This window comes from Heteronotia binoei, chromosome 21 (genome assembly GCF_032191835.1).
Source record: "Heteronotia binoei isolate CCM8104 ecotype False Entrance Well chromosome 21, APGP_CSIRO_Hbin_v1, whole genome shotgun sequence".
Classification (NCBI taxonomy): Eukaryota; Metazoa; Chordata; class Lepidosauria; order Squamata; family Gekkonidae; genus Heteronotia; species Heteronotia binoei.
The window spans coordinates 95,522,208-95,548,170 of record NC_083243.1 but is presented as its reverse complement, the minus strand read 5'-3'; the positions used below and the strand labels follow the sequence as shown (position 1 = coordinate 95,548,170).

General features: G+C 52.5%; 1 protein-coding gene across 7 annotated transcripts in view; it reads right to left on the bottom strand.

The window, feature by feature from the left end:
* The window catches only part of CKAP5 (cytoskeleton associated protein 5), a 154,884-nt gene that overhangs the window by 83,172 nt on the left and 45,749 nt on the right, over positions 1-25,963 (bottom strand). For all 7 annotated transcript variants that reach the window (XM_060261131.1, XM_060261132.1, XM_060261129.1 and 4 more), the window contains exons 8-9: positions 19,457-19,570; positions 13,170-13,274 (exon numbers count right to left, since the gene is read on the bottom strand). In XM_060261131.1, coding sequence (XP_060117114.1) covers positions 13,170-13,274; positions 19,457-19,570 — 219 coding nt within the window. The remainder of the gene's footprint in view (positions 1-13,169; positions 13,275-19,456; positions 19,571-25,963) is intronic.

Genomic DNA, 25,963 nt, shown 5'->3' with positions numbered 1-25,963 from the left:
AGTTCTAAATGAGGAAGAAAGTGAATCAGGATCTTGGAATTTTGCAAGTGATAAGCCAGTTTCAATTAGAAGGCAACTGGTAGTTGTAGATTATAAATTGTTGGGTTCTCAATTAAGAGATGAACTAAATTAAAGAAATCATCAATATTGTAGATTTGTTTGGTATTCATTTTGTTATTGGCAGCATACATTACAAGGCTCTTTCTTATTTTGTCCCGTTAGTTAGTAAATAAAGATGCTTTCAATTAAAATTGTTCTCCTTCAATATAAACCGATTGAACAACAAACTTAAATGTAAAAGTCTTTCTAAATTACTACAGGGTGAGAAGAATAATATTATTTGCCTTCAAGAAATACATATTAAGAATGGCAGGGTAGACTTAACAGTTTACAGAAGCACATCCTTTCATGTGGCAGCGGAAAATAAAACTAAAGGGGTTATGACAGTACTTGATAGATCTGATGGCCTCCTTCCCTTTCCTTTCTTCAGAGGCAAGATTTTCCCTCTGTTTGCCTTTCTGACTGAGCAGTCCTATTGGCTTGTTTTCTTCTTTCCTGAAGAACTCTGATTGTCCCACATTACCTCAGTATGGTATTTTACTGCTGGCTCAGCACAGGAACCTAAGGGAAGGGTCACAATCACCCTTTAACTTAAACCACAGAAAAAGGCACTTGAGATACTTTAAAATTAAAAATTAACAAAACATTTTATGCAACGTACAGGGAAAGGTCAGGTGAAATCAGGGGCTGAAATTTCCGAGGTATCTCAATATAGACAACTCTGAGGTAAAAACAGAACATGCACAGACTTTACTTCCTATGTTTCAGGCTAATGAGAGTTTCTTAAGCTATACACAGTTAGTTAAATCTTTATGTTGAGAGGTTTTTCTTCCAGTGTTTTCCCAAACACTCCAGTGCATTTTCTTTGAGTATCCCCTGGCTCTTTTGGTTTCCAGAAAGCTGGTACACTCTTTCCAGTACCCAAATGCCTTCTCCTGAAACACCAGTACTTGTCTTGAGTTTTTAACTGACTCTTAAAGGTCTCCAAAGGCAGTTTTTAACCACGCCAGACCAGGGATCTCTCCACTTTTCAGAACTATTTCTTTGACTGGGTAGGGAAATCCTCCTCTCACTAGACCTTACCTGCTTTCTTTGGCATGAATGGGAGTCTTCACCTAACTATCCAAACTTTCTTGCCAACTTTCCACCAGTACTCCATCTGTGTAAACTCAACTCAGTAAGGCAAATACCTGACTGACCCTCTCCTCAGCATGCAGCTTTCATGTTTTTCTCTGCTCAGCTGATGCCTATCAGATTGCTTGGAACAGCCTGTCACTCAGGCTTTCTGTTTCTTTGAAGAATTAAGCCGTCATAGTCCTTCAGCTGTTTGCACAGCACTGCTAAGCTTTTTAAAAGTGCAGTCTGTCACAATAGACAACTGCCATTAACTGTACCTGGAACCATGAGTGGTAGTGGGTGGAAATATATATTATGATCCTTCACAATTATGTAATTTGCACTTTACATTACGTTATGTATATGTACCCAACGAGAAACAAAATTTTATTGACAGATGCTACAAAATCTTGAGGAATGGGAAGAAAGATAAGTAAAAAAAGACAGGTAAAAGAATTGTCTCAGAAAGATATCATTCATAAGATTCAACCAACAGATGAAACTGGATTGACGTTAGAAACAGTAAGCAATAAGATCAAACTATTAGATACTTAAGATGCTGCTAAAGCCTTATTATATTCAAAACATAATTTTGTTGAATATGGAAATAAACTGAAAAAGAGAGAGACCCACAGAGAGACCCACAGTTAATAAAATAATGACTCTGAAATCAAGCTCAGGGAGGCTTTTTAAAGGGTAAATCTCTTAGAGCTTGTCAATAACAATAAGGAACCAACTGTTTTCTTCTTTATAGACACAGAAAAAGTGATTGAATAATCTCGAGACTTTTATTATTATTATTATTATTATTATTACTTTATTTATATCCCACCCATTGCCCCGTAGGGGCTCAGGGCGGAGCACAACATAATAATAAAATCACAATAAAATCATATAATAATAAAAGTCAATTTCATTATTCAATAGAACAAAATAGCCCGACAGAACAATATGATGAGATGGTGCAGCAGGACAGTGCAGCAAATCAGCACAGCAAGATGATACAGCAGGGAAGGCCAACCGATCTAATGGGTAGATGCCTGCCGCCTCACCCGAAGACCTGGCAGAACAGCTCCATTTTACAGGCCCTACAAAAGGCTAGCAAGCCAGGTAGGGCCCGGATCTCTATAGGGAGCTGATTCCACCAGGTTGGGGCCAGGACCAAGAAAGGCCTGGCCCTGGTAGAAGCAAGATGGGCATCTCTTGGACCGGGGACAGTCAGCCTATCTTGGAAGGCTGAGCAAAGCAACCTCCGGGGCATATACAGGAAGAGACGGTCCTGCAGGTATGCTGGTCCCAGGCCGCGTAAGGCTTTGAAAGTCAGAACTAACACCTTGAAGTGGATCCAGTACTCTATGGGCAGCCAGTGCAGGCCACGGAGCACCGGCCGCATGCTCACCCGTATAGGTGATGCAGTCAGCAAGCGAGCTGCCGCATTCTGCACCCACTGCAGTTTCCAGATCAGTTTCAAGGGCAAGCCAATGTAGAATGAGTTACAGTAATCTAGTCTGGAAGAGACCGTTGCATGGATCACTGTGGCCAGGTCTTGGAGGGATAGATATGGTGCTAGCTGCCTGATCTGCCATAAATGGCAGAAGGCAGACCTGGTAGCTGCTGTGACCGGGGCCTCCATAGAGAGTGAGGCATTCAGGATCATTCCCAAACTCTTCACCTGTTGGGTTGGCACTATAACCACGCCATCCAAGAGTGGGAGCTGGGTACACAACCCCTCCCCCCCCGACTCAGGCACAGGACCTTCGTCTTAGCTGGATTTAACTTCAGTCGGCTCTGCTGTAGCCATCCCGCTACGGCTCCTAATGCCTCGGACAGGTGTTCAGGGGCAGAGGACGGTCTGCCATCCATCAACAGATAGAGCTGGGTGTCATCAGCATACTGGTGGCAACCCAGACCGAAACCTCGGGCAATCTGGGCAAGGGCGAGAGAATAGCTCCCTGCGGCACTCTGAATATAAGTGGGTATCGCATGGAGGTTTGCTCACCCAGCCTCACCCTTTGTCCCAGTCCCTGGAGAAAGGAGGAAAACCATTGCAAGGTTACCCCTCATATTCCGGTGACGGCGAGGCAGTGGGTCAATAGATCATAGTCGACCGTGTCAAACGCTGCTAACAGGTTGAGAAGAAAAACAGGTTTCCTACCTGTAACTGATGATCTTCGAGTGGTCATCTGTGCAGTCACACCAATGGGAGAGGCGCCGGCGCCGACCCTGATCGGTAAACTTCAAAAGCTGCGGATTTCCGCCTCTCCGCCCCAGCGCGCATGCGCAACTCCCCCCCTTTGCGCATGCTCGCCGGGACGGGAGCGGACATCCCGCCAGTTCCTTCTGACCGCTGCGTTAGCCCATGCGGGATGGACCGGCAGCGGAGGGGAAGGAGGGCGGGTAGTGTGACTGCACAGATGACCACTCGAAGATCATCAGTTACAGGTAGGAAACCTGTTTATCTTCTTCGTGGTCTCTGTGCATCACACCAATGGGAGACTAGCAAGCAAGGACATACCTGGAGGAGGGCGCAACGGTCCATCAGCAAGAGACAGACTGTAGCACAGCACGGCCCACCGCCGAGTCCTGACGCCGCCTCATATCCAATGCATAGTGCGACACGAAGGTATGGGCCGACGCCCATGTGGCAGCCTTGCAAATGTCCTGCAGCGGCACTCCCTTCAGGAACGCTGCCGACGTGGCCACCGCTCGTGTCGAATGGGCCCGCACCGGCCCCGGAAGCGGCGTCTTCTGGAGAAGATAGCACAGCCTAATGGTGCCAGTGATCCATTTAGACAATCTCTGAGACGAGATCCTCTGACCCCGGGAAGGAGCCACGTACGAAACGAAGAGCCGGGAGTCCCGCCTGAACGCCTTCGTACGCTGTAAGTAGAAGGACAGCGCTCGTTTTAGATCGAGGGCATGGAACCGCCGTTCAGCCTCCGTGGAGGGGTTTGGAAAGAACACCGGGAGGTTGATGACGGCATTCAAATGAAACGCGGAGACCACCTTGGGCAGGAACGTAACGTCAGGGCGGAGCATCACCCCTTCAGGGGAGAAGCAAAGGTAGGGCTTGTCGCACCTCAGTGCCATCAGTTCACCCACTCGTCTCGCCGACGTGATTGCAACCAGGAACGCTGTCTTCCACGCTAACAACTGTTGCGAACAAGTAGCTAGAGGTTCAAACGGCTTCCCCATAAGGGCCCTAAGAACCAGGAGCAGGTCCCAAGATGGGGCGGGTACCCGCACAGCAGGATACAGTCGAGCGACCCCTTTAAGGAACCGCTTCGTCTCCGGGTGGGTAAAGACTGAATACCCGTCAATCGGCCTGTGCTCGCTCGAGATGGCCGCCAGGTACACCCTCACCGAGGAGGTCGTCAGATCCCGGTCCAACAATGACAGTAGAAAGTCAAAAATTGCAGGAAGACCGGCCGTCCGCGGCTCTAGTCCCCTACCCGTAGAGAACTGGACGAACTTCGACCACTTGTAGGCGTACGATCGCCGAGTTGAGGGCTTCCTGCTGTTCAGAAGCACGAACCTGGCTCTTTCTGATAGCTGCGAGCGCCCAGACGCCACGCCGTCAACTTCAGATGGGGCACATCGTGGTGCAACACTTGCCCCTGGTGCGACAGCAGCAGATCCGGGACCTGTGGGAAGTGGTAAAATTCCCCGTGGGCAAGCCGCAAGACTACTGGGAACCACTGCTGCCTCGGCCACCATGGTGTTATCAGGACGCCTACTGGTCGTTCCCGCAGGATCTTCTGGACGACTCTGGTAATTAGCGGCAACGGGGGAAAGAGGTACACCACGTGGCGCGTCCACGGGATCAAGAGCCCGTCCCCGAGGGACAAGGGATCTACCCCTCCCCTGGTGCAGAAGAACTGGCATTTGCTGTTCTCTCGAGTAGCAAAGACGTCCAGCGTGGGCGTGCCCCAGAGGCGGAAAACTGGTGTCAGGAATTTCCAGTTTAGCTCCCATTCGTGGAGCGACGCACCTCCCCTGCTGAGGAAGTCCGCCCTGGTGTTCAGAACACCCGGGAGGTGGGTCGCGAGTAGTGATATCCCTTGGGCTATGCACGCTTCCCAAATAGCCACAGCCAGCCGGCAGAGGCTGCGAGACACAGTGCCGCCTTGGCGGTTTATGTAGGCCATGGCCGTCGTATTGTCCGTGAGGATTGCCACTGCTCGGCCCGTGATGAGTGTCTGGAACGACCGGACAGCGTGGAAGACAGCCAACAGCTCCAGGTAGTTGATATGCCGGAGGGTCTGATGAGCCGGCCACCTGTCCCCGACACAAAGACCCATCGCATGTGCGCCCCAACCCCAAAGAGACGCATCCGTCGTGATCGTCACCGAGGGTTGTGGCCTGTGAAAGGGTGCCCCTCCTATCAGGTTGCAGTCCTGTCCCCACCATGCTATGTCCGCCAACACCTCCGGAGGAACCGTTAGAGGACGACTCGGGGGGTCGAAGTTGGCGCGGAACTCCCGTAGGAACCACAACTGAAGCGGTCGCATGCGAAGCCTCGCATTCGGAATGACCTAAGTGGTGGCCGCCATGAGGCCCAGTAGACGTTGAACTTGACGTGCGGGGACTGTTGGAGCGCGTTCCAGGGCGCGAACTGCCTGGACAATGGCCCTTGCCCGATCTGTTGGTAGAAACGCCCTGCATGCTATCGTGTCCAATACTGCGCCGATGAACTGCACTCTCTGCGACGGCTGGAGGTGCGACTTCTTCCAGTTGACCTGGAGCCCCAGGTCCGACAACAAGGCGAGGGTGGTGTCGATGTGCTGAAGCAGAGTCTCCCTCGACCCCGCTACTATCAGCCAATCGTCTATGTACGGGAACAGGGAGATCCCTTGAAGCCTCAGATGGGCGGCAATGACGACCATCGTCTTGGTAAACACTCTCGGGGCCGTCGAGAGGCCAAAGGGCAGTGACCTGTACTGGAAGTGATCGTTGCCGACCGTAAAGCGCAGGAACTTGCGGTGTCGAGGGTGGATGGAGACATGAAAGTAAGCGTCTTTCAGGTCTAAAGTTGCCAACCACTCCCCGTGGTCCAGCAGCGGGAGAATGCACGACAGGGAAGTCATTCGAAACTTGTTGCAGCTTATGAACTCGTTGAGGGCCCGAAGGTCCATGATGGGACGTAGGCCGCCGTCCTTCTTGGGGACCGCAAAGTAGCGGGAGTAGAACCCACGGCCGTGTTGAGCCTTCGGGACCTCCTCGATAGCCTGCTTGAGGAGGAGGGAGTGAACCTCTTCCTGGAGAGGGAGGGAAGGAGCAGTATAAGCAAACCTGGGAGTAGGAGGTAGTCGGAAGAATTCTATCTCGTACCCCCACTGGATCACGGATAAAACCCACTGGTCCGAGGTGATACGGGACCAGGCAGGCAGGAAGCGGGACAGGCGGATAGAGTCCGTGTCCCCGTGGGGACGGGTAGGCGGGGAGGAGTCAAAGGCCCTGTTTCTGATGTTTCGCACCCTTCTGCCTAGAAGCCTGGGCAGAGGACGGAGAGTATTTCTGTTTGGGCTGGTATTGAGGCCTTGAGAGGGTAGGCGTTGACTTCGGGCGCCACTGTTGCTCAGGGGACTTAGAATAGGATTTCTTCTGCCATTGCCGCGGCCACTGCCGCTTGGTCTGTGGGCGAGAGGTGGAGACCCCCAGATTCCGGGATGCTTTTATACTTTTGTCCATCTCTTGAAGGACCGAGTCAGTGGTTGCGCTAAACAAACCTGTACCATCGAATGGAAGGTCTTCAATATACGCCTGAGTATCAGGCTGTAACGCAGTGGAGCGCAGCCAGGAGTGTCTACGGAGAGATATGGCCGTAGTAATAGTCTTACCACAAGCATCTCCTGAATGCTTTGCGGAATTTAGTTGCTGTTTGGCGAGGGCCATCCCCTCCTTCTGCAGCTTCTTAAGCGCCATCCTACTTTGTTCTGGCATGGTGTGGAGGACTGAAGAGACCTGGTCCCACAAGGTATATTGATACCTGCTCATACAGGCAGCGTAGTTCGCGATCTTCATTCCCAGAGACCCAGAGGAATAAAGCCGTCGTCCCACGGCGTCCAGCTTGCGACCCTCCTTGTCGGGAGGGGTCGAGTGCGTTTTCTTTGCTCTGGACGAGGACGAGACCACAATCGAGTTAGGCTTAGGGTGCGTATACAGGAACTCCGCTGTATCTTCCTGCAGACGGTACATATGGTCCAGCCGGCGAGATGACACCGGCGTGGACGCGGGTTTGTCCCAGGATGCCTTCGCTGTATGAAGCATCACGTTGGTGATGGGCAGGGCGACCGCTGTCGAGGTGTCCCTTTGAACAATGTCAAACACATTGTCAGTGACCACGGGCTGTTGCTGGACTGTCGGCAACGACAAGGCCAGCGCCATGCGTTTGATTAAGTCTCCATACGATTTTAGGTCTTCAGAAGGGGAGATGGGATGATCCTCCGTGGTCTTATCCGGTGGTGAAGGTTCGCCAGTAGAAGATGCGCCTTGTTCTTCGGGTGATGATTCCCTCATGGACCTAGGAGATGCCTCAGGTGAGTCTGATTGCTCGGGGGTCAATCGAGGCGGGGAAGCCGGGGCCACTGGAGTCGTCTTCCGTTCCTCGGAAGTGGAATGTTGCTCTGGTTCCCGGTGTCGAGCCGGCTGTGTGGTCTCAGGCGGTTTCGATATTGTAGCAGGAGCCGTACTTCTGGGTGTTCTGCAAGACATCCGTGACCTATACGAAGTCTCTGATGCCTGGTCCCAATCCAACTGACGCGGTGGCAACCAGGGAAAGGGATGTTGCATGGGGCAGGCACCATAAAGGTACTGCCATTGTCGCTGATCCCAGGGAATGTGAGACACTGGTCGATGTGGAGAAGGATCTCTCTTCCGGTATCGAGGAGATCTGCTGCTCGATGAACGATCCCGGTGTGAGTCTCTGCGTCGATCTCGAACGGGACTCCGAGAACGAGGGGACCGCTGTCTCGGCGTGAGCCTCCCGGCTGGGCTTTTATCGACACCGACCCGTTGCGCCGAATCGATCTCGGAGTCGGAGTCGGAGATGACGAGTTGCGTCGACCTTGAAGCGAGCGGCGACGTACTCTGTCGACGAACTGGTGAGGCAAAGAGCTTGAGAGGCGGGACAACCGGCGTCGAAGGCTCCGATGTCGAGACAGGCGCCGATCCCGAGGCGGACTTATGCTCCGACTTATCGGCCTTCCGCTTCTTCACCTTCTCCGCATGTTTGTCCTCTTTACGCCGTTTTTCCGGCAGCGAGGATTCGGATGCGGCTGCCGAGCCCGAACGTTTGCGGGGGCGATCGGCATCAGAGGGCCCTTTTTCGGCGTCGACCGGTTTCGGTGTCGACAGTTCAGCCGAAGGTTGCCCTTGGTCGGGAGCGGATGCACGTGGTGATAATGCCCTCTCCATAAGCGCTGCCGCCAGTCGCGCAGCCCTGTTCTTCCTTGTCTGCTTAGAGAACTTGGCGCAGTGGGCGCACGAGTCCGGTTTGTGCCGTTCCCCCAGGCACAACAGACACAGGGAGTGGCCGTCCGGTGGTGCGATTTTGCTCCCGCACTTCGAACAGCGACGGAAGAAGCCCCACCGCTTTTCCATGCGAGGTCCAGGAAAGGAAGGGCGGGAAAGGCCCGATTGAACGGGGGAGGGCGCCCCGAAGGGCGGGAAAACTCACCCCACGCTCCGACGGGCTAAGAAGACACTATCTAACTAACTAAACTAACAACTAACTACAGCTAACACTAAGAAAAACCGATTTAGACAAAGTCCAACGAAGTTCACCGACCGTAGCGAAAAGATCAACCGATCAGCGCGGCGGTCAGAAGAGAACTGGCGGGATGTCCGCTCCCGTCCCGGCGAGCATGCGCAAAGGGGGGGAGTTGCGCATGCGCGCTGGGGCGGAGAGGCGGAAATCCGCAGCTTTTGAAGTTTACCGATCAGGGTCGGCGCCGGCGCCTCTCCCATTGGTGTGATGCACAGAGACCACGAAGAAGATTCAGCACCACCTTGATCCAGATGTCTTTTTAGGTCATCTGTGAGGGCAACTAGTACCATCTCTGTCCCATGGCCCGGGTGGAAACTGGATTGGAATGGGTTCAGGGCGGATGTTTCATCCAGGAAAACCTGTAGCTGCTCCGCCACCGCTTTCTCAACTACCTTTCCCAGGAATGATAAGTTCGAAACTGGGCGGTAGTTACCTAGAACCATAGGGCCCAGCGAGGGTTTCTTCAAAAGTGGCCGAATTACCGCCTCCTTCAAATTCTCTGGGAATGTCTCACTTGTCAGAGACAAGTTGACAATATCACCTAGAGAAGCCCTGACATCATCCTGGCAAGCCTTCACAAGCCAGGATGAGCAGGGGTCCAGGGGGCAGGTAGTAGGCTTCACTGCAGCCAGGACCCTGTCTACATCCTCCAATGTGAGTCGACTGAGGTGGTCCATGTGATGGCCAAGGGGCTTCCAGTTCATATACTGCATCAACCGTGGCTGGGAGGTCCTGGTGAAGAGTCAAGATTTTATCTGTGAAATATGTCACAAAAGCCTCAGAACCAATATCCAATTCCCTATCTTTCTGGTTGCTCAATGGCAGAGTTGTCAGAGACAGAATCACTCTAAATAATTGAGCTGGGTGAGACTTTGCAAACTATGGAGACCGCGAAGGAATTTTTCTTAGCAGACTTCACAGCCTTCTCATAGACTTTCATAAGCGTTCTATAAGTAGTTCTGGACTCATAGTCACGAACACGCCGCCACACTCGCTCGAATCGTCTAAGCTGTCGTTTCATCCTTAGCAGGTCCAAAGAATAGCAAGGAGCTGCCTTGCAACAGCAGTGAAGAGGGCGCCAGGGGGCAATGTCGTTGATGGCAGTGGAGAGCTGAGAATACCAGTCCTCCACAAGCTCATCTAACAACCCACCAGGTGGCATTAGGTCCCACAGGGCCTCCTGAAACTGCTCTGAGTCCATTTGCCTCTGCAGGTGAGCATAAATCCACTCGCCTAAACAGGGCTGGAGTTGCATGTCCAGTCAGACTTTCACGGCATAGTGGTCTGACCATGGAACAGTGTTTGCTGTTACCAAATCCACCAATATCCCTGCCCCGAAGATCAGATCCAGTGTGTGCCCGGCCTGGTGTGCGGGGGCTGATACAAATTGGCTGAGTCCCAGTGTCTCCATGGACGACACCAGGTCCTGAGCCTGCAAGGATGCCACATTGTCAACGTGGACACTTAAATCCCCTGGAACTAGAAGTCTGGGGTAGTCCAATGCCCAGGTGGACACCGCGTCCAGCAGGGCAGGTAGGCTCTCTGGTGGTGCGTTAGGCGGTCGGTACACCACCCATATTGCCACACTCTCCTCAGCTTCCCACACCAGGTCAGTGCACTCTATGCCAGCGATGTTCAGGTCAGGGAGTGCCCTGGAAGAAAAGGAGTCTCAAATGAGCACAGCAACTCCTCCCCCCCCCCGCCCACTTGTCCGACACTGGTGGAGGATGGCAAACCCAGGTGGGGTAAGCTGGTTCAAGGCGACAGTTTCGCCTTCCCGTACCCAGGTCTCCATCATACATGCCAGGTCCACTTGCTGCTTCACGATGAAATCCCACAGCAGAGTGGTCTTATTGTTAATGGACCTGGCATTAATCAGCATCAGTGAAGGAGATGGGTAATTCATCCTAGCCCCACAATCAATTTACTGCAAACTCTAGAGATATTTGACTTTGGCAAGGAGTTTGGGGGGGGGGGCTAGCATTTGTTCTACCAACCTTAAAGCTAGGATAATCGTAAATGGTTTCCAATCCCTAATGTCGGCATTAGAACACGGGGTTAGGCAAAATGAAAATGATTAAAGCACGATACTTTGTTAATTTCTACCAACTCCAGATCTTTATTTATTTATTTATTGGATTTATATCCTGCCCTCCCTGCCGAAGCAGGCTCAGGACGGCTCACAACAATCAAGACTAAAACAATAAAACAATGAATAAACATTGGAGTTTTGACAATTGATAATAGCAATTAAATAGTTTAAAACAATTTAAAACAGTTTTGGTGCTAGTATTAATTTAATATGTTCAGTGAGGTTGGGCGTCCTCTTGTACTATAATTCAGCTGAAGGCAAGTCGAAATAGTACTGTTGTACAGGCCTTGTGGAACTGAGCAAGGTCCCGCAAGGCCCTTACTTCTTCTGGAAGTTGGTTCCACCAGTAGGGGGCCTCAATTGAGAAGGCTCTCTCTCTAGTAGACTTCAGTCTTACCTCCCTCAGCCCGGGGATAGACAATAAGTTCTGCGTCCCAGATCTAAGTACCCTCTGGGGAACATATGGGGAGACACGGTCCCTAAGGTAGACAGGTCCTCGGCCATATAGGGCTTTAAAGGTAATAACCAGCACCTTGTAGCGAATCCGGAATACTACAGTCAGCCAGTGCAGTTCCCGCAGCCTTGGCTGTATGTGCTCCCGTATAGAGAGACCCTATAACAGCCTGGCCCCCACATTCTGCATGAACTGCAGTTTCCGGGTACAAAACAAGGGCAGCCCCATGTAGAGGGCATTGCAGTAGTCAAGTTTCAAGGTGACCGCCGCATGGATCACAGTTGCCAGGTCACTAGGCTCAAGGAAGGGGACCAACTGTCTTACCTGCCTAAGATGGAAGAAGGCGGATTTAGCAGTGGCTGCTATCTGGGCCTCCATTGCCAATGCAGGCTCCAGCAGCACCCCCAAGCTTCTGACTCTGGGCACCGATATTAGTGGCGCCCAATCAAAAGCTGGTAGAGGGGCTTCCCTTCCCGGACCACCACGACTCAGGCAAAGGACCTCTGTTGTCGTCGAATTCAGCTTCAGATGACTCAACCTAAGCCACCCTGCCACGGCTTGCAACATCAGGTCTAGATTTTCTGGGGCAGAGGCAGGCCATCCATCCATCAGTAGATAGAGCTGGGTGTCATCAGCGTACTGATGGCAACTCAGTCCATATCTCTGGACAATCTAGGCAAGGGGGCGCATATAAATGTTGAACAACATCAAGGAGAGCACCACCCCCTGAGGCACACCCCAGTTAAGCAGATGTCTCTGGGACAATTGTCCCTCCGATCGCCACCCTTTGTCCCCAACCGCAGAGAAAGGAGGAGAGCCACTGCAGGGCCAATCCCTGAATCCCTGCGTCGACAAGATGGTGGATCATCAACTGATGGTCGACTGTGTCGAACGCTGCCGACAGGGCCAACAATATCAGTACTGCCGAACCGCCTCGATCCAGATGTCGCTGGAGATCATCCACCAGGGCAACCAGCACTGTCTCCATCCCATGAACCGGGTGAAAGCCGGACTGGTGTGGGTCTAGGATGGAAGCGTCCTCCAGAAACACCCAAGTTCCTGTTCAAATACTCCTGCACTTTCCATATGTATGAGACTCTGGCTGGTTTCTCTGATTTGGGTTCTTCAAGTTCTGGACTAACCTCGTCCCTGCTATTTTTCTATGGCATCATCCTCCCCTCCATACTGATCCATCACCAATTTCTTAGTAGATATAGGCACAGAGTTCTGGATAGAGTGAAGACCCATTGATGATTACAAATGCTGAAGTGGAAGGAATCACTGCTGATTTCTTCAGTTTTTCATGCTTTTCTTGAGAGGCAAAACAGCTATGGATGCTCATCTGCCCATGGGACAAGCAGGGCATGGACTTGGGGGGGGGGGGTAGAGTGCCTCCTCAGTATAGCAAAAGCTTTTGCAAAAGATTTGTTTGTGCCCTGCCCATGGAATAAGGAGGCAACACAGCCCATACAAGGATACTTTCTTCCATTAATGGGGAAGCCACTGTTGTCAGAAAATTATAGTATTGCTGACTTCATTAGAAGTTTGGCAGAAGGAAACTTCCAAATGCAGGAAGCAGAAATGTGTACCATCCCAGTATCAAATCCTATTAAGACTGTTCCTCAGATAGTAGCTTTAAGTCTTGTTTTGTAACCCAGGACATGAACATATCTACTCACATGACCTGCGTACTGCCCAAATTTCTTCCTGAGACCAGTAGCCAGCTCCGCAAGGCATTTTGCTGCCAGAGCAACCAACATTACATTGGTATCCTTTCCAACAACCTGTAAGGGGAAAACAACTTTATAATCCAGTACTTTAGAATATCAATATAAGAGGCATACAAAATACTTGTTTCAAGGTGGAAACTGTCATGGGTGCTGGGGACCCTTCAGAGGAAGTTGAGTCTGATGAGGAAACTGTGCCCCTGCCACCTGCACCAGTGCCCCTGCCTCCTGCTGGAGAAGATCCCAGCCCCCCCTGCCTCGCCCTCTCGGGTGGCTCGTGTGCGTGACCGCCTCCGGCAGGACCTCAGGGATCGGAGGAGGGCGGCACGCTCACAAGCAAGACGCTCCCTGAGCCCTGAGTTCTGAGAGGATTCTGGCCCTTCTAAGAGCAAGGATGCTTGAGTGGTAACAGGATCCTGGCTGCCTCCCTGAGCCAGCAATTAGCCCAAACGGGCAACAGCCAGCAGAGGGCTATATAGCTGTGGGCTTTGGGAGGAAGCTTTGTGGAAGCAACTAGTCATCTCCCTGACATTCTAGCATCCACTCCGGCTTGACTTTGGTTCCTGACTCCCTGACTTTGGCTTTGGACTTCTGGACTCCCTGACCTCGGCTTCTGGACCTCAGACCTGCGATACTTCTACAGTGATTCGGATTTGGCGCCTCGGACCCTCCTGCTTACTGGCTACAGACCTCGGACTGCCTCTGGACTTTGCCTGACCCGGCCCCAGCCGTGACAGATTGCTTCCACCGACAAACACCCACTCCACAGGATGGATGCTGAAGCAAGTGAAACCACAGAACTACTGGCTGCGCTCCAAGCCCAGGTACAGCAGCTAACACAGGCAGTAGTGCACTTGCAGCAACAACCTGCGGCCAGTGCTCCAGCCAAGTGCCCAGTTCCCCCACCTGACAGATTTGGGGGTGCCGTGGAAGAATTTCCTGCCTTCCTAGCACAGTGTCGGCTGTACTTTGAACTGAGAGCACGGGACTTCCTCAATGACAAAACCAAGGTGTGTTTCGTCATCAGTCTGTTAAAGGGGCAGGCGGCCAAATGGGCCACACCCTTACTGGTCGCGTCCTCTCCCCTACTGACTGATTACCCGGGGTTTGAGGCCCACCTGTCTGCTGCTTTCTCAAACCCAGTCCAAGCAGCCACAGCCAACCGGAAGATCAGGGCACTGAAACAAGGCAACTCCTCGGTGGCTCAATATGCCACTGAATTCAAGCTCCTGACCCAGGACTTGGCGTGGAATGAGGCTGCCCAGATGGACCAGTTTACTGAGGGGTTGGCAGAGGAGGTCCTGGATGAACTGGCCAGGGTGGAGCAGCCACCCACGCTCCAAGAACTTATCACCCTCTGCCTCCGCATCGATGGCCGCCTGGAAAGTCGCCGCCAAGCCAAGACCAGAGGGCGCCAGCTCCCTGCGCCGTGCTACCTGGCTCCTCGCCCGTCCCCAGCTAGTACCAGCACCAAGGATGAGCCTATGCAGCTTGGAGCTGCTCGACCCCGCCTGACCCCAGAGGAAAAGACCAGACGCCGCACGCAGAATCTGTGCCTCTACTGCGGCACGGCAGGCCACTATGCCTCTGGCTGCCCTGCTAAGCATCGGATACCTGGACCTTCGCTGCCACCGCCGCCAAAAGGGCAGCCCCAGGCGTAAGTGGACCCCCCAGCCTGGGGCGACTAGCTGGGTCCTCCGAACAGCGGGCTGATACCCCAGGGCCATTCCTGCTACCAGTCAAACTCCGTCTGCCTGACGAACGCTGGCTGTTCGTGTATGCCATGCTGGACTCGGGAGCGGCCCACTGTTTTATAGATGCCGCCTTTGTGAAGCAGCACCAGATCCCTGTGCAGACAAAAGGGATTCCGTCGCTGGTGGAGGCTATTGACGGGCGCCTCCTCCGTTCTGGCCCCGTCACCCAGGAGACCTGTCCCATCACCTTCCACGTCCAGCAGCACCAAGAACAGCTGCGGTTTGATGTCGCCCGCATGCCTCGCTTCCCGCTGATTCTAGGCCTTTCCTGGCTGAAGCTGCACAACCCCATCGTGGACTGGGCCCAGCAGGAACTACGCTTCCGAGACCCATGCCCCCATCTGACTCCTCCCACCACTCTAGCAGCTGGCATCCCGAGTGGTGGTCCTCAGCTCCCTCAGAAGTATGTGGACTTTGCTGATGTCTTTGAAGAGACAGGAGCTGATCAGCTTCCCCCTCACCGGCCCTACGACTGTGCCATTGATTTGGTACCTGGGGCACCACTCCCGGTGGGGCGTCTGTACCCAATGTCGGAGCCGGAGTTGGCAGCTCTGCGAGACTTCCTGGACAAGAACCTGAAACGCGGATTCATCCGACCCTCAACCTCTCCCCTATCTGCTCCAGTGCTCTTCGTGAAGAAGAAAAGTGGGGAGCTCCGGCTGTGCAATGACTACCGGGCCCTGAACAAGATCACCATCCGCGACCGGTACCCTCTACCACTGATCCCTGAACTCTTGGATCGCCTAAAGGGGGCCCAAATCTACACCAAGCTGGACCTCCGTGGAGCGTACAATTTGGTGCGCATACGGCCCGGAGACGAATGGAAGACCGCGTTTGGGACCCGATACGGGCAGTACGAGCACCTGGTAATGCCCTTCGGACTGACCAATGCCCCCGCTGTCTTCCAGAGGTTCATGAATGACATATTCCGGGACCTGCTCGACCGCTTCGCGATCATATACCTGGATGACATCCTAATTTACTCCCGCAATCCTGCCCAGCACGCCGAGCACGTCCGCCAGGTCCTGCAGCGCCTACGAGCCCATGGTCTCTACGCCAAGCTGGAGAAGTGCGACTTCGACCTGCGCTCCGTCGAGTTCCTTGGGCACATCGTGTCACCGCAGGGGATCCTCATGGACCCGAAAAAAGTAGAAGCGGTCCTGACCTGGCAGGCTCCTCAGAATCGCAAAGACCTGCAGCGGTTCCTCGGTTTTGCCAACTACTATCGGCAATTCATCCCGGCCTACGCATCCCTGACCACACCCCTGACTCAACTACTCCGCCCCAAAGAACCCTTCCACTGGTCCCCAGAGGCCGATAACGCCTTCTCCACCCTGAAGACTCGCTTTGCCACCGGGCCACTCCTGAGATACCCCGACCCCCAGCTTCCCTTTACGGTGGAAGCTGATGCCTCCAACGTGGCCCTGGGAGCAGTGCTGTCCCAGCGCGAGGAGCCGTCCCAGCCACTACAGCCCTGCGCCTATTACTCGCGGCAGCTCACTGCTGCAGAGAGGAACTATACCATCTGGGAGAGGGAGTTGCTCGCGATCAAGGCGGCGTTTGAGGTTTGGCGACATTACCTCGAAGGGGCTCGCCACCCTGTTCAAGTGCTCACCGATCACCGGAACTTGGAACACCTCCAGACCACCCGCCGTCTCAACCAGCGCCAGATCCGGTGGTCCCTATTCTTCTCTCGCTTCGACTTCCGGATCTCCTACATCCCCCATACCCAGAACCGGAAAGCAGACGCGCTCTCCCGGAAACCGGAATACGCCCCTGCCTCAACTGAGACCGCGCCCGCTGCTCCAATCCTGCCGCCCTCAGTATTTGCAGCCACCTCCACTTCACCAGCACTCGTGGAGGACATTCGGGCCAGCCAGGCCAATGATCCCTGGGTCCAGCAACACCTCCAGGCTCTCCAAGATGACCCAACAGGGGAGTTCACGACTCGAGGCGGCCTCTTGCTACACCGCGAACGCCTCTATGTGCCGCCCGGGCCCTTGCGGGCAGAAGTGCTACGCCTGACCCACGACTCGTTACCCGCCGGGCACTTTGGACAGCATAAGACCACCCACTTGCTGACAAGGGAATTCTGGTGGCCACGAGTTCGCGCTGATGTTGCCCGCTATGTCAGCTCCTGTGACGTCTGCCGACGGGCCAAAGACATCCCAGCCAAACCCTCAGGGTTGCTGCAGCCCTTGCCCACATCTTCAGGACCCTGGGATACCATCTCGATGGACTTCATCACGGAACTTCCACGCTCCAAGGGTCAGACTTGTATCTGGGTGGTCGTCGACCTATTTACCAAGATGGCCCACTTTGTTCCGTGCCCGAAACTCCCCACAGCTCAGGAGACGGCCCAGCTTTACCTGCAACACATCTTTCGTCTGCATGGACTCCCAGCCCATCTGATCTCCGATCGGGGCCCTCAGTTCTCCTCTCGGTTCTGGCAAGCCCTCCATTCCAGCCTGGGTACTCGAGTGCACCTGTCCTCGGCCTACCACCCACAGACAGATGGCCAGACAGAGCGCACCAATGCCACGCTAGAGCAATATCTCCGCTGTTACACCTGCTACCAGCAGGATGACTGGACCACCCTATTGCCCCTAGCGGAGTTTGCATACAACAACGCGGTCCATTCATCCACCCAAATGACCCCGTTTGCTGCAACCTACGGGTACCACCCTCGGTTCTTCCCAGCGATCCTACCACCCACGAATGTCCCCGCCGTCGATGCCTACCTGCAAGAACTCCGTGCCAGCCAAGACTTGCTCCGAGAGCAGCTACAGCAAGCCAAGGAGGCATATAAACGGGCTGCGGACCGAAAGAGGCAAGAAGGCCCTCCAGTGCAGCCGGGGGATCAGGTGTGGCTCTCAACTCGCTACCTGCGCCGGCCTGGTCGGTCTCACAAGCTGGATGCACGGTTCATTGGACCCTACCCCGTCGTTGAACAAATAAACCCCGTCGCCTTCAGGCTCCAGTTGCCACCCCACCTCCGCATTCACCCCGTGTTTCATCGCTCCCTCCTTGTTCCGGCTGCACCCCCTGACCCAGCTCGGACTCCTTCCCCACCGCCGCCACCACCAGTGTTGGTGGATGACGAGGAAGAATATGAGGTGCGCCAGATCCTGGACTCCCGGTACCATCGTGGAGGCCTCCAGTACCTGGTGGACTGGGAGGGATACGGCCCAGAAGACCGGTCTTGGGAGCCCGAGGACAATCTTCATGCCCCAGACTTGGTGCACCAGTTCCACAACGACCACCCCGACCTTCCAGGTCCCTCGACGGAGGGGGGCCCTGGGGGGGGGATAGTGTCATGGGTGCTGGGGACCCTTCAGAGGAAGTTGAGTCTGATGAGGAAACTGTGCCCCTGCCACCTGCACCAGTGCCCCTGCCTCCTGCTGGAGAAGATCCCAGCCCCCCTGCCTCGCCCTCTTGGGTGGCTCGTGTGCGTGACCGCCTCCGGCAGGACCTCAGGGATCGGAGGAGGGCGGCACGCTCACAAGCAAGACGCTCCCTGAGCCCTGAGTTCTGAGAGGATTCTGGCCCTTCTAAGAGCAAGGATGCTTGAGTGGTAACAGGATCCTGGCTGCCTCCCTGAGCCAGCAATTAGCCCAAACGGGCAACAGCCAGCAGAGGGCTATATAGCTGTGGGCTTTGGGAGGAAGCTTTGTGGAAGCAACTAGTCATCTCCCTGACATTCTAGCATCCACTCCGGCTTGACTTTGGTTCCTGACTCCCTGACTTTGGCTTTGGACTTCTGGACTCCCTGACCTCGGCTTCTGGACCTCAGACCTGCGATACTTCTACAGTGATTCGGATTTGGCGCCTCGGACCCTCCTGCTTACTGGCTACAGACCTCGGACTGCCTCTGGACTTTGCCTGACCCGGCCCCAGCCGTGACAGAAACCTCCTGCCAACCAAAAAACCTATCAGGCAAGGGCCTTGCCCAGTTTCCCGAAACATGGTGCATGTGTCACATTGATGAATGGTACCCAAAAGAGCTACAGGTGGCATGTTAAAGAGTCATGAGGTTCCCAAGCCACTACGTATCACTGAACTTAAGAGCCAGTTTGGTGTAGTGGTTAAGTGTGCGGACTCTTATCTGGGAGAACCAGGTTTGATTCCCAACTCCTCCACTTGCACCTGCTGGAATGGCCTTGGGTCAGCCATAGCTCTTGCAGAGGTTGCAGAGGTTGTCCTTGAAAGGGCAGCTGCTGTGGGAGCCCTCTCCAGCCCCACCCACCTCACAGGGTGTCTGTTGTGAGGGGAGAAGACATAGGAGATTATAAGCCGCTCTGAGTCTCTGATTCAGGGAGAAGGGCGGGATACAAATCTGCAATTCTTCTTCTTAAGATCTCTGTCACAATCAGTCCTAGTCTATGAACCAACTTATCACACAATCAAAAATTTAAATGATGAATTCCTATTGTGAGTAGCTGAATTTGTATCTAAAAGGTCTATTGGAATGGTAGAGCTCCTTGCCTTCTTAAGTGCTTTCACCAAGTCTGCATAATCTCCAGCTTCTAGTTTGGGGTTTTTTACCAGCACTTCCACGGCTTCTAAAGCTTCTTTCCTCTCCTGCCATTTTTTGGCTTCCTGCAGTGCAAAACATTAAGCAAATACTGCAAGTTAACAGATTTTGGAAAACTTTTGTAAAGCAAGCCAAAGCATGGATGAAAACAGCTAGCAAAAAAACTGCAGACAAACTCATCGCATCTACAACACTTTTTTTCAACATAAACTGGCATGAAGACGTGACTTTAAAAAAAAATGGCTCCCTAAACATGCTTTTATGTACCATCTTCATATCTAATTCCCAACATGGTCCCTTCTCTGTGCAGATACCTAAATCTGCAGATCAGGGGGTCATTAAGGGAAAAGAGAACTTTCTGCAGACTTGGGGCATACCCCAGGACTGCAGAAAAATCTAAAACAAAGAACACTGGGAAGGTTTAAATTTTCCCAAAAAAGTGCTGTCTGCAAATGAGCAGACAAAGCAACTTACCCACCAACCAGCTGGTGAAGTGAGGGAAGGAGGCATCTCAGCCAATTCAGGTTGTCCTCCAAGCTGCAGTGGCACTGCTGCCTCCTTCCCTTCACCTGGTGGCCTGAAGAAAAGTGGCACTTCTCTGGCTCTCCTTGCTGCCTCTTCCCCCACTACCAGCAAAGATGGGGCCCTCACTGCTGAAGCCAGGGAAGGGGCTTCCCGAATCACTGAGTGCCTGGTGGTGAGGGCCCCATCTTTGCCTGCAGTGGGCAGAGATGGAGGAGCAACACTTCTGCTCAGGCCACCTGGTGGGGGGGGGGAGAGGAGGGAAGGTGCCACCACTGCCAATATGGGGCCCTTTCGGCCACTGGGTGATCAGCAAGTTGGGAAGTCCCCCAAGCCACACTCCCTCCACTCCAGGCACTTGGCAGGGAGCAGCAAGGAGGGCAGAGGGGATAAGGGGGAAGAAAAAAGACAGGTTGCTTACCTGTAACTGTAGCTCTTCGAGTGGTCATCTGTGCATTCACACCCAAGGGATAGAGCGCCTGCACCGATCCCCGAATCGGTATCTGAAAAGCCCGGGATTTTTCCGTGCTCGGCGCCAATGGGCATGCGCAGGTGTCCCAGTACGCATGCTCACCGGCACCAGCGCGGGGATCCCGCCAGTTCCTTCCTGACCGCTGGAAGCCCCTACTGGAGGGAGACCATCAGCAGTGGGGAAGGAGGGCGGGTAGTGTGAATGCACAGATGACCAGTCGAAGATCTACAGTTACAGGTAAGCAACCTGTCTATCTTCTTCGTGATCTCTGTGCTTCACACCCATGGGAGACTAGCAAGCAAGACATACCTGGAGGCGGGAAGACGGTCAACCGGAAGAAACAGCTTGCAACACCGCCGTTCCCAACCGAGTCCTCTGTTGAGCATGCACATCCAGCACGTAGTGCTTCATGAAGGCATGCGGAGAAGACCAGGTGGCAGCCTTGCAGACATCAGAAAGGGACACACCTCTCAGGAACGCCACCGACGTGGCCATCGCTCTTGTGGAGTGTCCACGAACAGGTCCAGGTAATGTAATGGCTTCTTCGCCAACAAATAACAGTGTTTAATCATCTCAGTGAGCCATTTTGAGAGCCTCTGAGACAAAATCCTGGAACCTATCTTGGCAGCAGCATACGAAAGAAAAAGCTGCTTGTCCTTACGAAAAACCTTTGAACGTTTCAAATAAAACAGTAAAGCACACTTAACGTCCAGAGCATGCTACCTACGTTCCTCGTCCGAGGAAGGGCTAGGGTAAAAAGTGGGCAACCAAACTTCTAAATTGAGGTGGAACTGAGAGACCACCTTTGGAAGAAAACTAATTTCCGGAGCCAGGGAAACCCCAGCCTCTCTAAAAACAAGATAAGGATAATCACACCGCATCGCCGTGAGCTCCCCAACATGATATGCTGATGTGATGGCAACCAAAAATGCAGTCTTCCATGACAAGAGCTGCAAAGAGCATGTGGCCATCGGATCAAAGGGGCGCAGAGTTAGTTTGTCCAGCACTAAAGTCAAGTCCCACAACTGAGGGGGCAATCTTTACGGTGGGTGCAGCCTAAACAACCCCTTCAAAAATCTTTTGGACTGAGGGTGTGTGAAAACAGAGTACCCCTCCACCGGATCAAGGAAGGCAGATATTGCCGCCAAATAAACTTTGATGGAGGAGAAAACTAGGCCCACATCCACTAGTGAAAGCAAAAAATCAAAATTTTTCATCAATCCCACCTTGCTAGGTGAGACCGAAGGGTCAACTAAAAACTTAGTAAATTTCCGCCACTTCCTGTCATAGGAAGCATGGGTGGACGGTTTTCTGCTGTTCATAAGAACTTGCTGGACCCTGTCAGAGAACCCTACTGGTCGATGAACCACGCTATCAGCTTCAGATGGGGCACGTTGTGATGGAATACATGCCCGCCCTTAGCTGACAGGAGGTCCGGTTCTGCCGGGAACTGGTAGAAGACCCCCCTCGAGAGTTGGAGCAGGATCGAGAACCAGTTCTGGCGAGGCCACCAGGGAGTCACGGGGATGCAGCGTGGTCTTTCCCTTGCTATTTTGTTGATCACCTTCGTCAACGACGGTAGAGGCAGGAACATGTAGAGGAACCGGCCCTCCCAAGGAAGCAGGAGCCCGTCTCCCAGAGATGCTGGATCCGCTCCCCCTCTGGAACAGAACCTGGGGCATTTCTTGTTCTTGGCCATGGCTAAGACATCCAGCTGCGGGTACCCCCAAAACTGGAATACAGGCTTCAGAAAACGCCACTGCAGTTCCCACTCATGTGGGGAAGCCCAACCTCTGCTGAGGGAGTCTGCTTGAATGTTGAGGACCTCCGGAAGATGTGCCGCCTTCACAAAGATGTCATACTGGAGATGCTCCAACCAGAGATCCATCGCCAATGCGCAGAGCCGACGAGACACTGTCCCCCCCTGCCTGTTGATGTAGCACAGGGCAGTGGTATTGTCCGTAAGCAGCGCTACAGTCTTCCCCGCCACTAGAGGACGGAAAGAGCGTAGGGCAAAGTGAACCGCCAGTAGTTCCAGGTAGTTTATGTGGAACTCCCTCAGTGGATACCACTGGTAAGGAGGGTGGCCACTGACGCTGCTCCCACAATGGTAGCGGTGGGAAACGGCATGGTGCCATGGAGGGCTCTAGCTCCCGTCTGCCTCTGGGCTCCGTCGGGGGAGACGGGTCCATCGGTGCCAAAGCCTCCACTTCCGAGATCGAGCCGCTCCCGCTGCGACGCCGCAACCGGGATGACGAGGATCGCTGGGTGAGGTCGATCTCCTGCTCAGACAACGAGAGACTGGGCTGTTGAGTACTGCCTCTCGATGCTGATAGGCTGTGGCACGGGGACGCCAGAATCTTCCTCGGCGGAGCAGAGGTCATCGGTGCCGAAGCGTCATGAGAAGGCGATGGAGTGCGGGACCTCTTCCGCTTCTTCTTGGACTTGGCCTTCTTCGAAGCGGATGCTCGGATCCCCGAGTCATCCCGACGCTTCTTGGCGGGCGTGTCCACTGATCCCTCATGGGATCGTTTTGTGGAGGAGCCTCGTTCTATCGGCATTTCGGTCACGATCGGGGTCACATCAGTCGATGTGACCGTCGGGGCCGGGGTGTCTGCCATGGTCGATGCCGATGGGCCCGATACCGATCTCTGAAAGCGGAGTGCCGACTCAGTCAAAGCCGCTGAAAGCCGCGCCACCCGGTTCTTCCGCGTTTGCTTGGAGAAGCGGAGACAGTGTGGGCAGGACTCCACGCGGTGCGCTTCACCCAAGCAGAGAAGACACAGGGAATGGCCGTCTGGGGGGGGGGGGCAATCTTCTTCCCACAAGAGTGTTAGCGTTTGAAAAAACCCCAACGTCTTTCCATAGACGCCAATCGCCAAAAAACCCACTCAGAGTCCTCTGAGGGGAAAAAAACCTTTTGGGGAAAACAAACGGGGGGAAAGGCCCCGAAGGGCAGTCCAACAAACACACACAAACTTTTTTTTTTTAAACTAACTATCTACTCTAAGAAAACAACAAACGGGCTATATACAACGAGAAAAGGCAAAAATCCGATATCTCACCGACCGGGGACCGAGAGATAAACCTCTCCGCGCAGCGGTCAGAAAGGAACTGGCGGGATCCCCGTGCTGGCGCCGGTGAGCATGCGTACTGGGACACCTGCGCATGCCCATTGGCGCCAAGCGCAGAAAAATCCTGGGCTTTTCAGGTACTGATTCAGGGATCGGCGCAGGCGCTCTATCCCATGGGTGTGAAGCACAGAGACCACGAAGAAGATCAGAAGGCTGCTAGGGAGTGGGAAGGAAGGAAAGGTGGAGAATGCCCCCTCCCCTCAAGTTTCTTATGGGTCTCCCCTCTTGTGTTGTCATATCTATGTATCAGATAATACACCTAGGCACAGGTCAATTTCTTATCTATTGGGGCAGCATCCTTATAACTATGAAAATACTAAACCAAGAAAAAACAAATAGCTCACATAGCTGTTTTTTCTTTCAATGGTGACCTGTACATTCACAATGATGGGCTCTGTGTCTGCTCAGAACAGACATTCAGATACTTCTACAGGTAATTTTTGGCATGAATGCCTTCTCCTCCGAAATATAGCCTTGGAATGCACATGTTGTGAGGGTGTGGAACTATGCTTTTCTGCTCATTTTCTTCCAAAATGCAACACTATAACACAGCAAGCTAAGAGCACCTTTTGCAGGGAATGCAGGCAGGTTTTGTATATAAACAAATGACTACTCAAAGAACAATACCCACAAGTAAGCAACCTATTTCCACTTGTTTGAGGTCTCAGTGCATCATAGTAATGGGTACAAATTAGCAACCTGGAACAGGGTACAGATACTTCAGTTGAAACAAGTGGATAATTGCCCTTCCAAGAGACATCTATGCTTGCACAAACTTCTAGGGCATAGACTCATGTGGACAGCTGAGCCCAGGTAGCTGAGCAACAGTTTTCTTGGAAAAGCACCTCTTTACGCAAGGCAGATAACAGAGCCAAAGCCCTGATGAAACAGGCCTCGACTCTGTGAAGCAGAGACCTTAGAACCATTTGGCAACAGTTCTATGGTCTGTGTGACCCAATAACTCAGTCTCTTGGAGGATACTCATTTGGCCTTTTATGGTTTTGAACAGGAACCCTAGAATTCTGCTAACATAAAATGACAGTGACCTACAGACATCTCAAAATCATGCAGAGGACCTTCCACCTCAGAAATGGGAGTAGAAAAAAAGGTGAGGATAGAGTCCTGATTTAGATGGAAATGTGACACCGCCTTTGGTAGGAAAGAGAGATCTAAAGTGAGGAGAATCTTCCATTTGTGGAAACATAGAAACACTGAATCAGATTTGAACACTGACAGCTAAGATGCCCTTATAGGTAAGTAAATCACTACAAGGAATGATATTTTCAGGGAGATCAGAAAAAAGGTCCCAAACTGTGAATGGCTTGAAAGTTTTGTTCATTAGTTGTATCATGAGAAGCTAAAGATCCCCAGCTAGACTGGAGGGTACAGCTGAATATGACCCCAGAAGAATTGTTTCACCATAGGAGAAACAAAAAGTGGGGGAGAGGTTGGTACGCAAAAATAGCAGCCAGAGGAACCTTAGCAGATTATTGCACCTATCCTAGGGACTGAAGATGAAGAAGGTACTCTAAAATTGAAGGCCAGAAAGCAAAGGTGGTGAAGAGCTTCAACTTATACTCAGGACCATCCGGTGGATGGCTTTCTCACACTGAGGAAGACTTTTTTTTAGCAAAACTGACTAGGGATAAGTAAATAGAATGTGGCACTTCAAGACCTATACAACTTAATGGTAATTGCTTGTGCCATTGGCCCATGAAAACTACATAAAGCTATCAACTATCTCTGTTTGAAAAGTTTAAAAAAATCTCTCTCACTGCTAGGACAATAACTAGCTAAGGAAATAAAAGTTTTTCCCTCAGGGAAGTTCAACATTGCCCTGAACACTGTGGTGGGAAAAAGATGAAATAAGTCGCAAACATAACCTCCCCCACCCCCCCAAAAAAATCCCTCTACATCTGCAGTTCAAGGTTGCATTTCTGAGGGGGAAGGTCTTCCACCGAACTGCTAGTTGCAGAGGCTAAAAAGTTTGAGCTGCCACTCTTTCCAGGTGAAAACCCAATTTCTTTGATGCACAGACCACAAATTTGGAGCAAAATGATTTTAATTCAGTTGTTTATTCAATGATGCAATGAAAAAAATCTAAAAAATGTTTTACTGTCTGCTAGACATGACGCCATTTTGAATTAGACAGCTGAGAAATGTTTAGCAAATTTACTTAATAGACTTCCCTTAAATTAGTAAAGATGAAAGTACTTCCAGTTTAAAAGTGGTATAAAACAGGATCATTAATTATGCAAGAACAAAACTGTACAGAATGTATGGCTCTGGTTCAAACAAAAATTACAAAAGGATTAACAGTATGACCACTT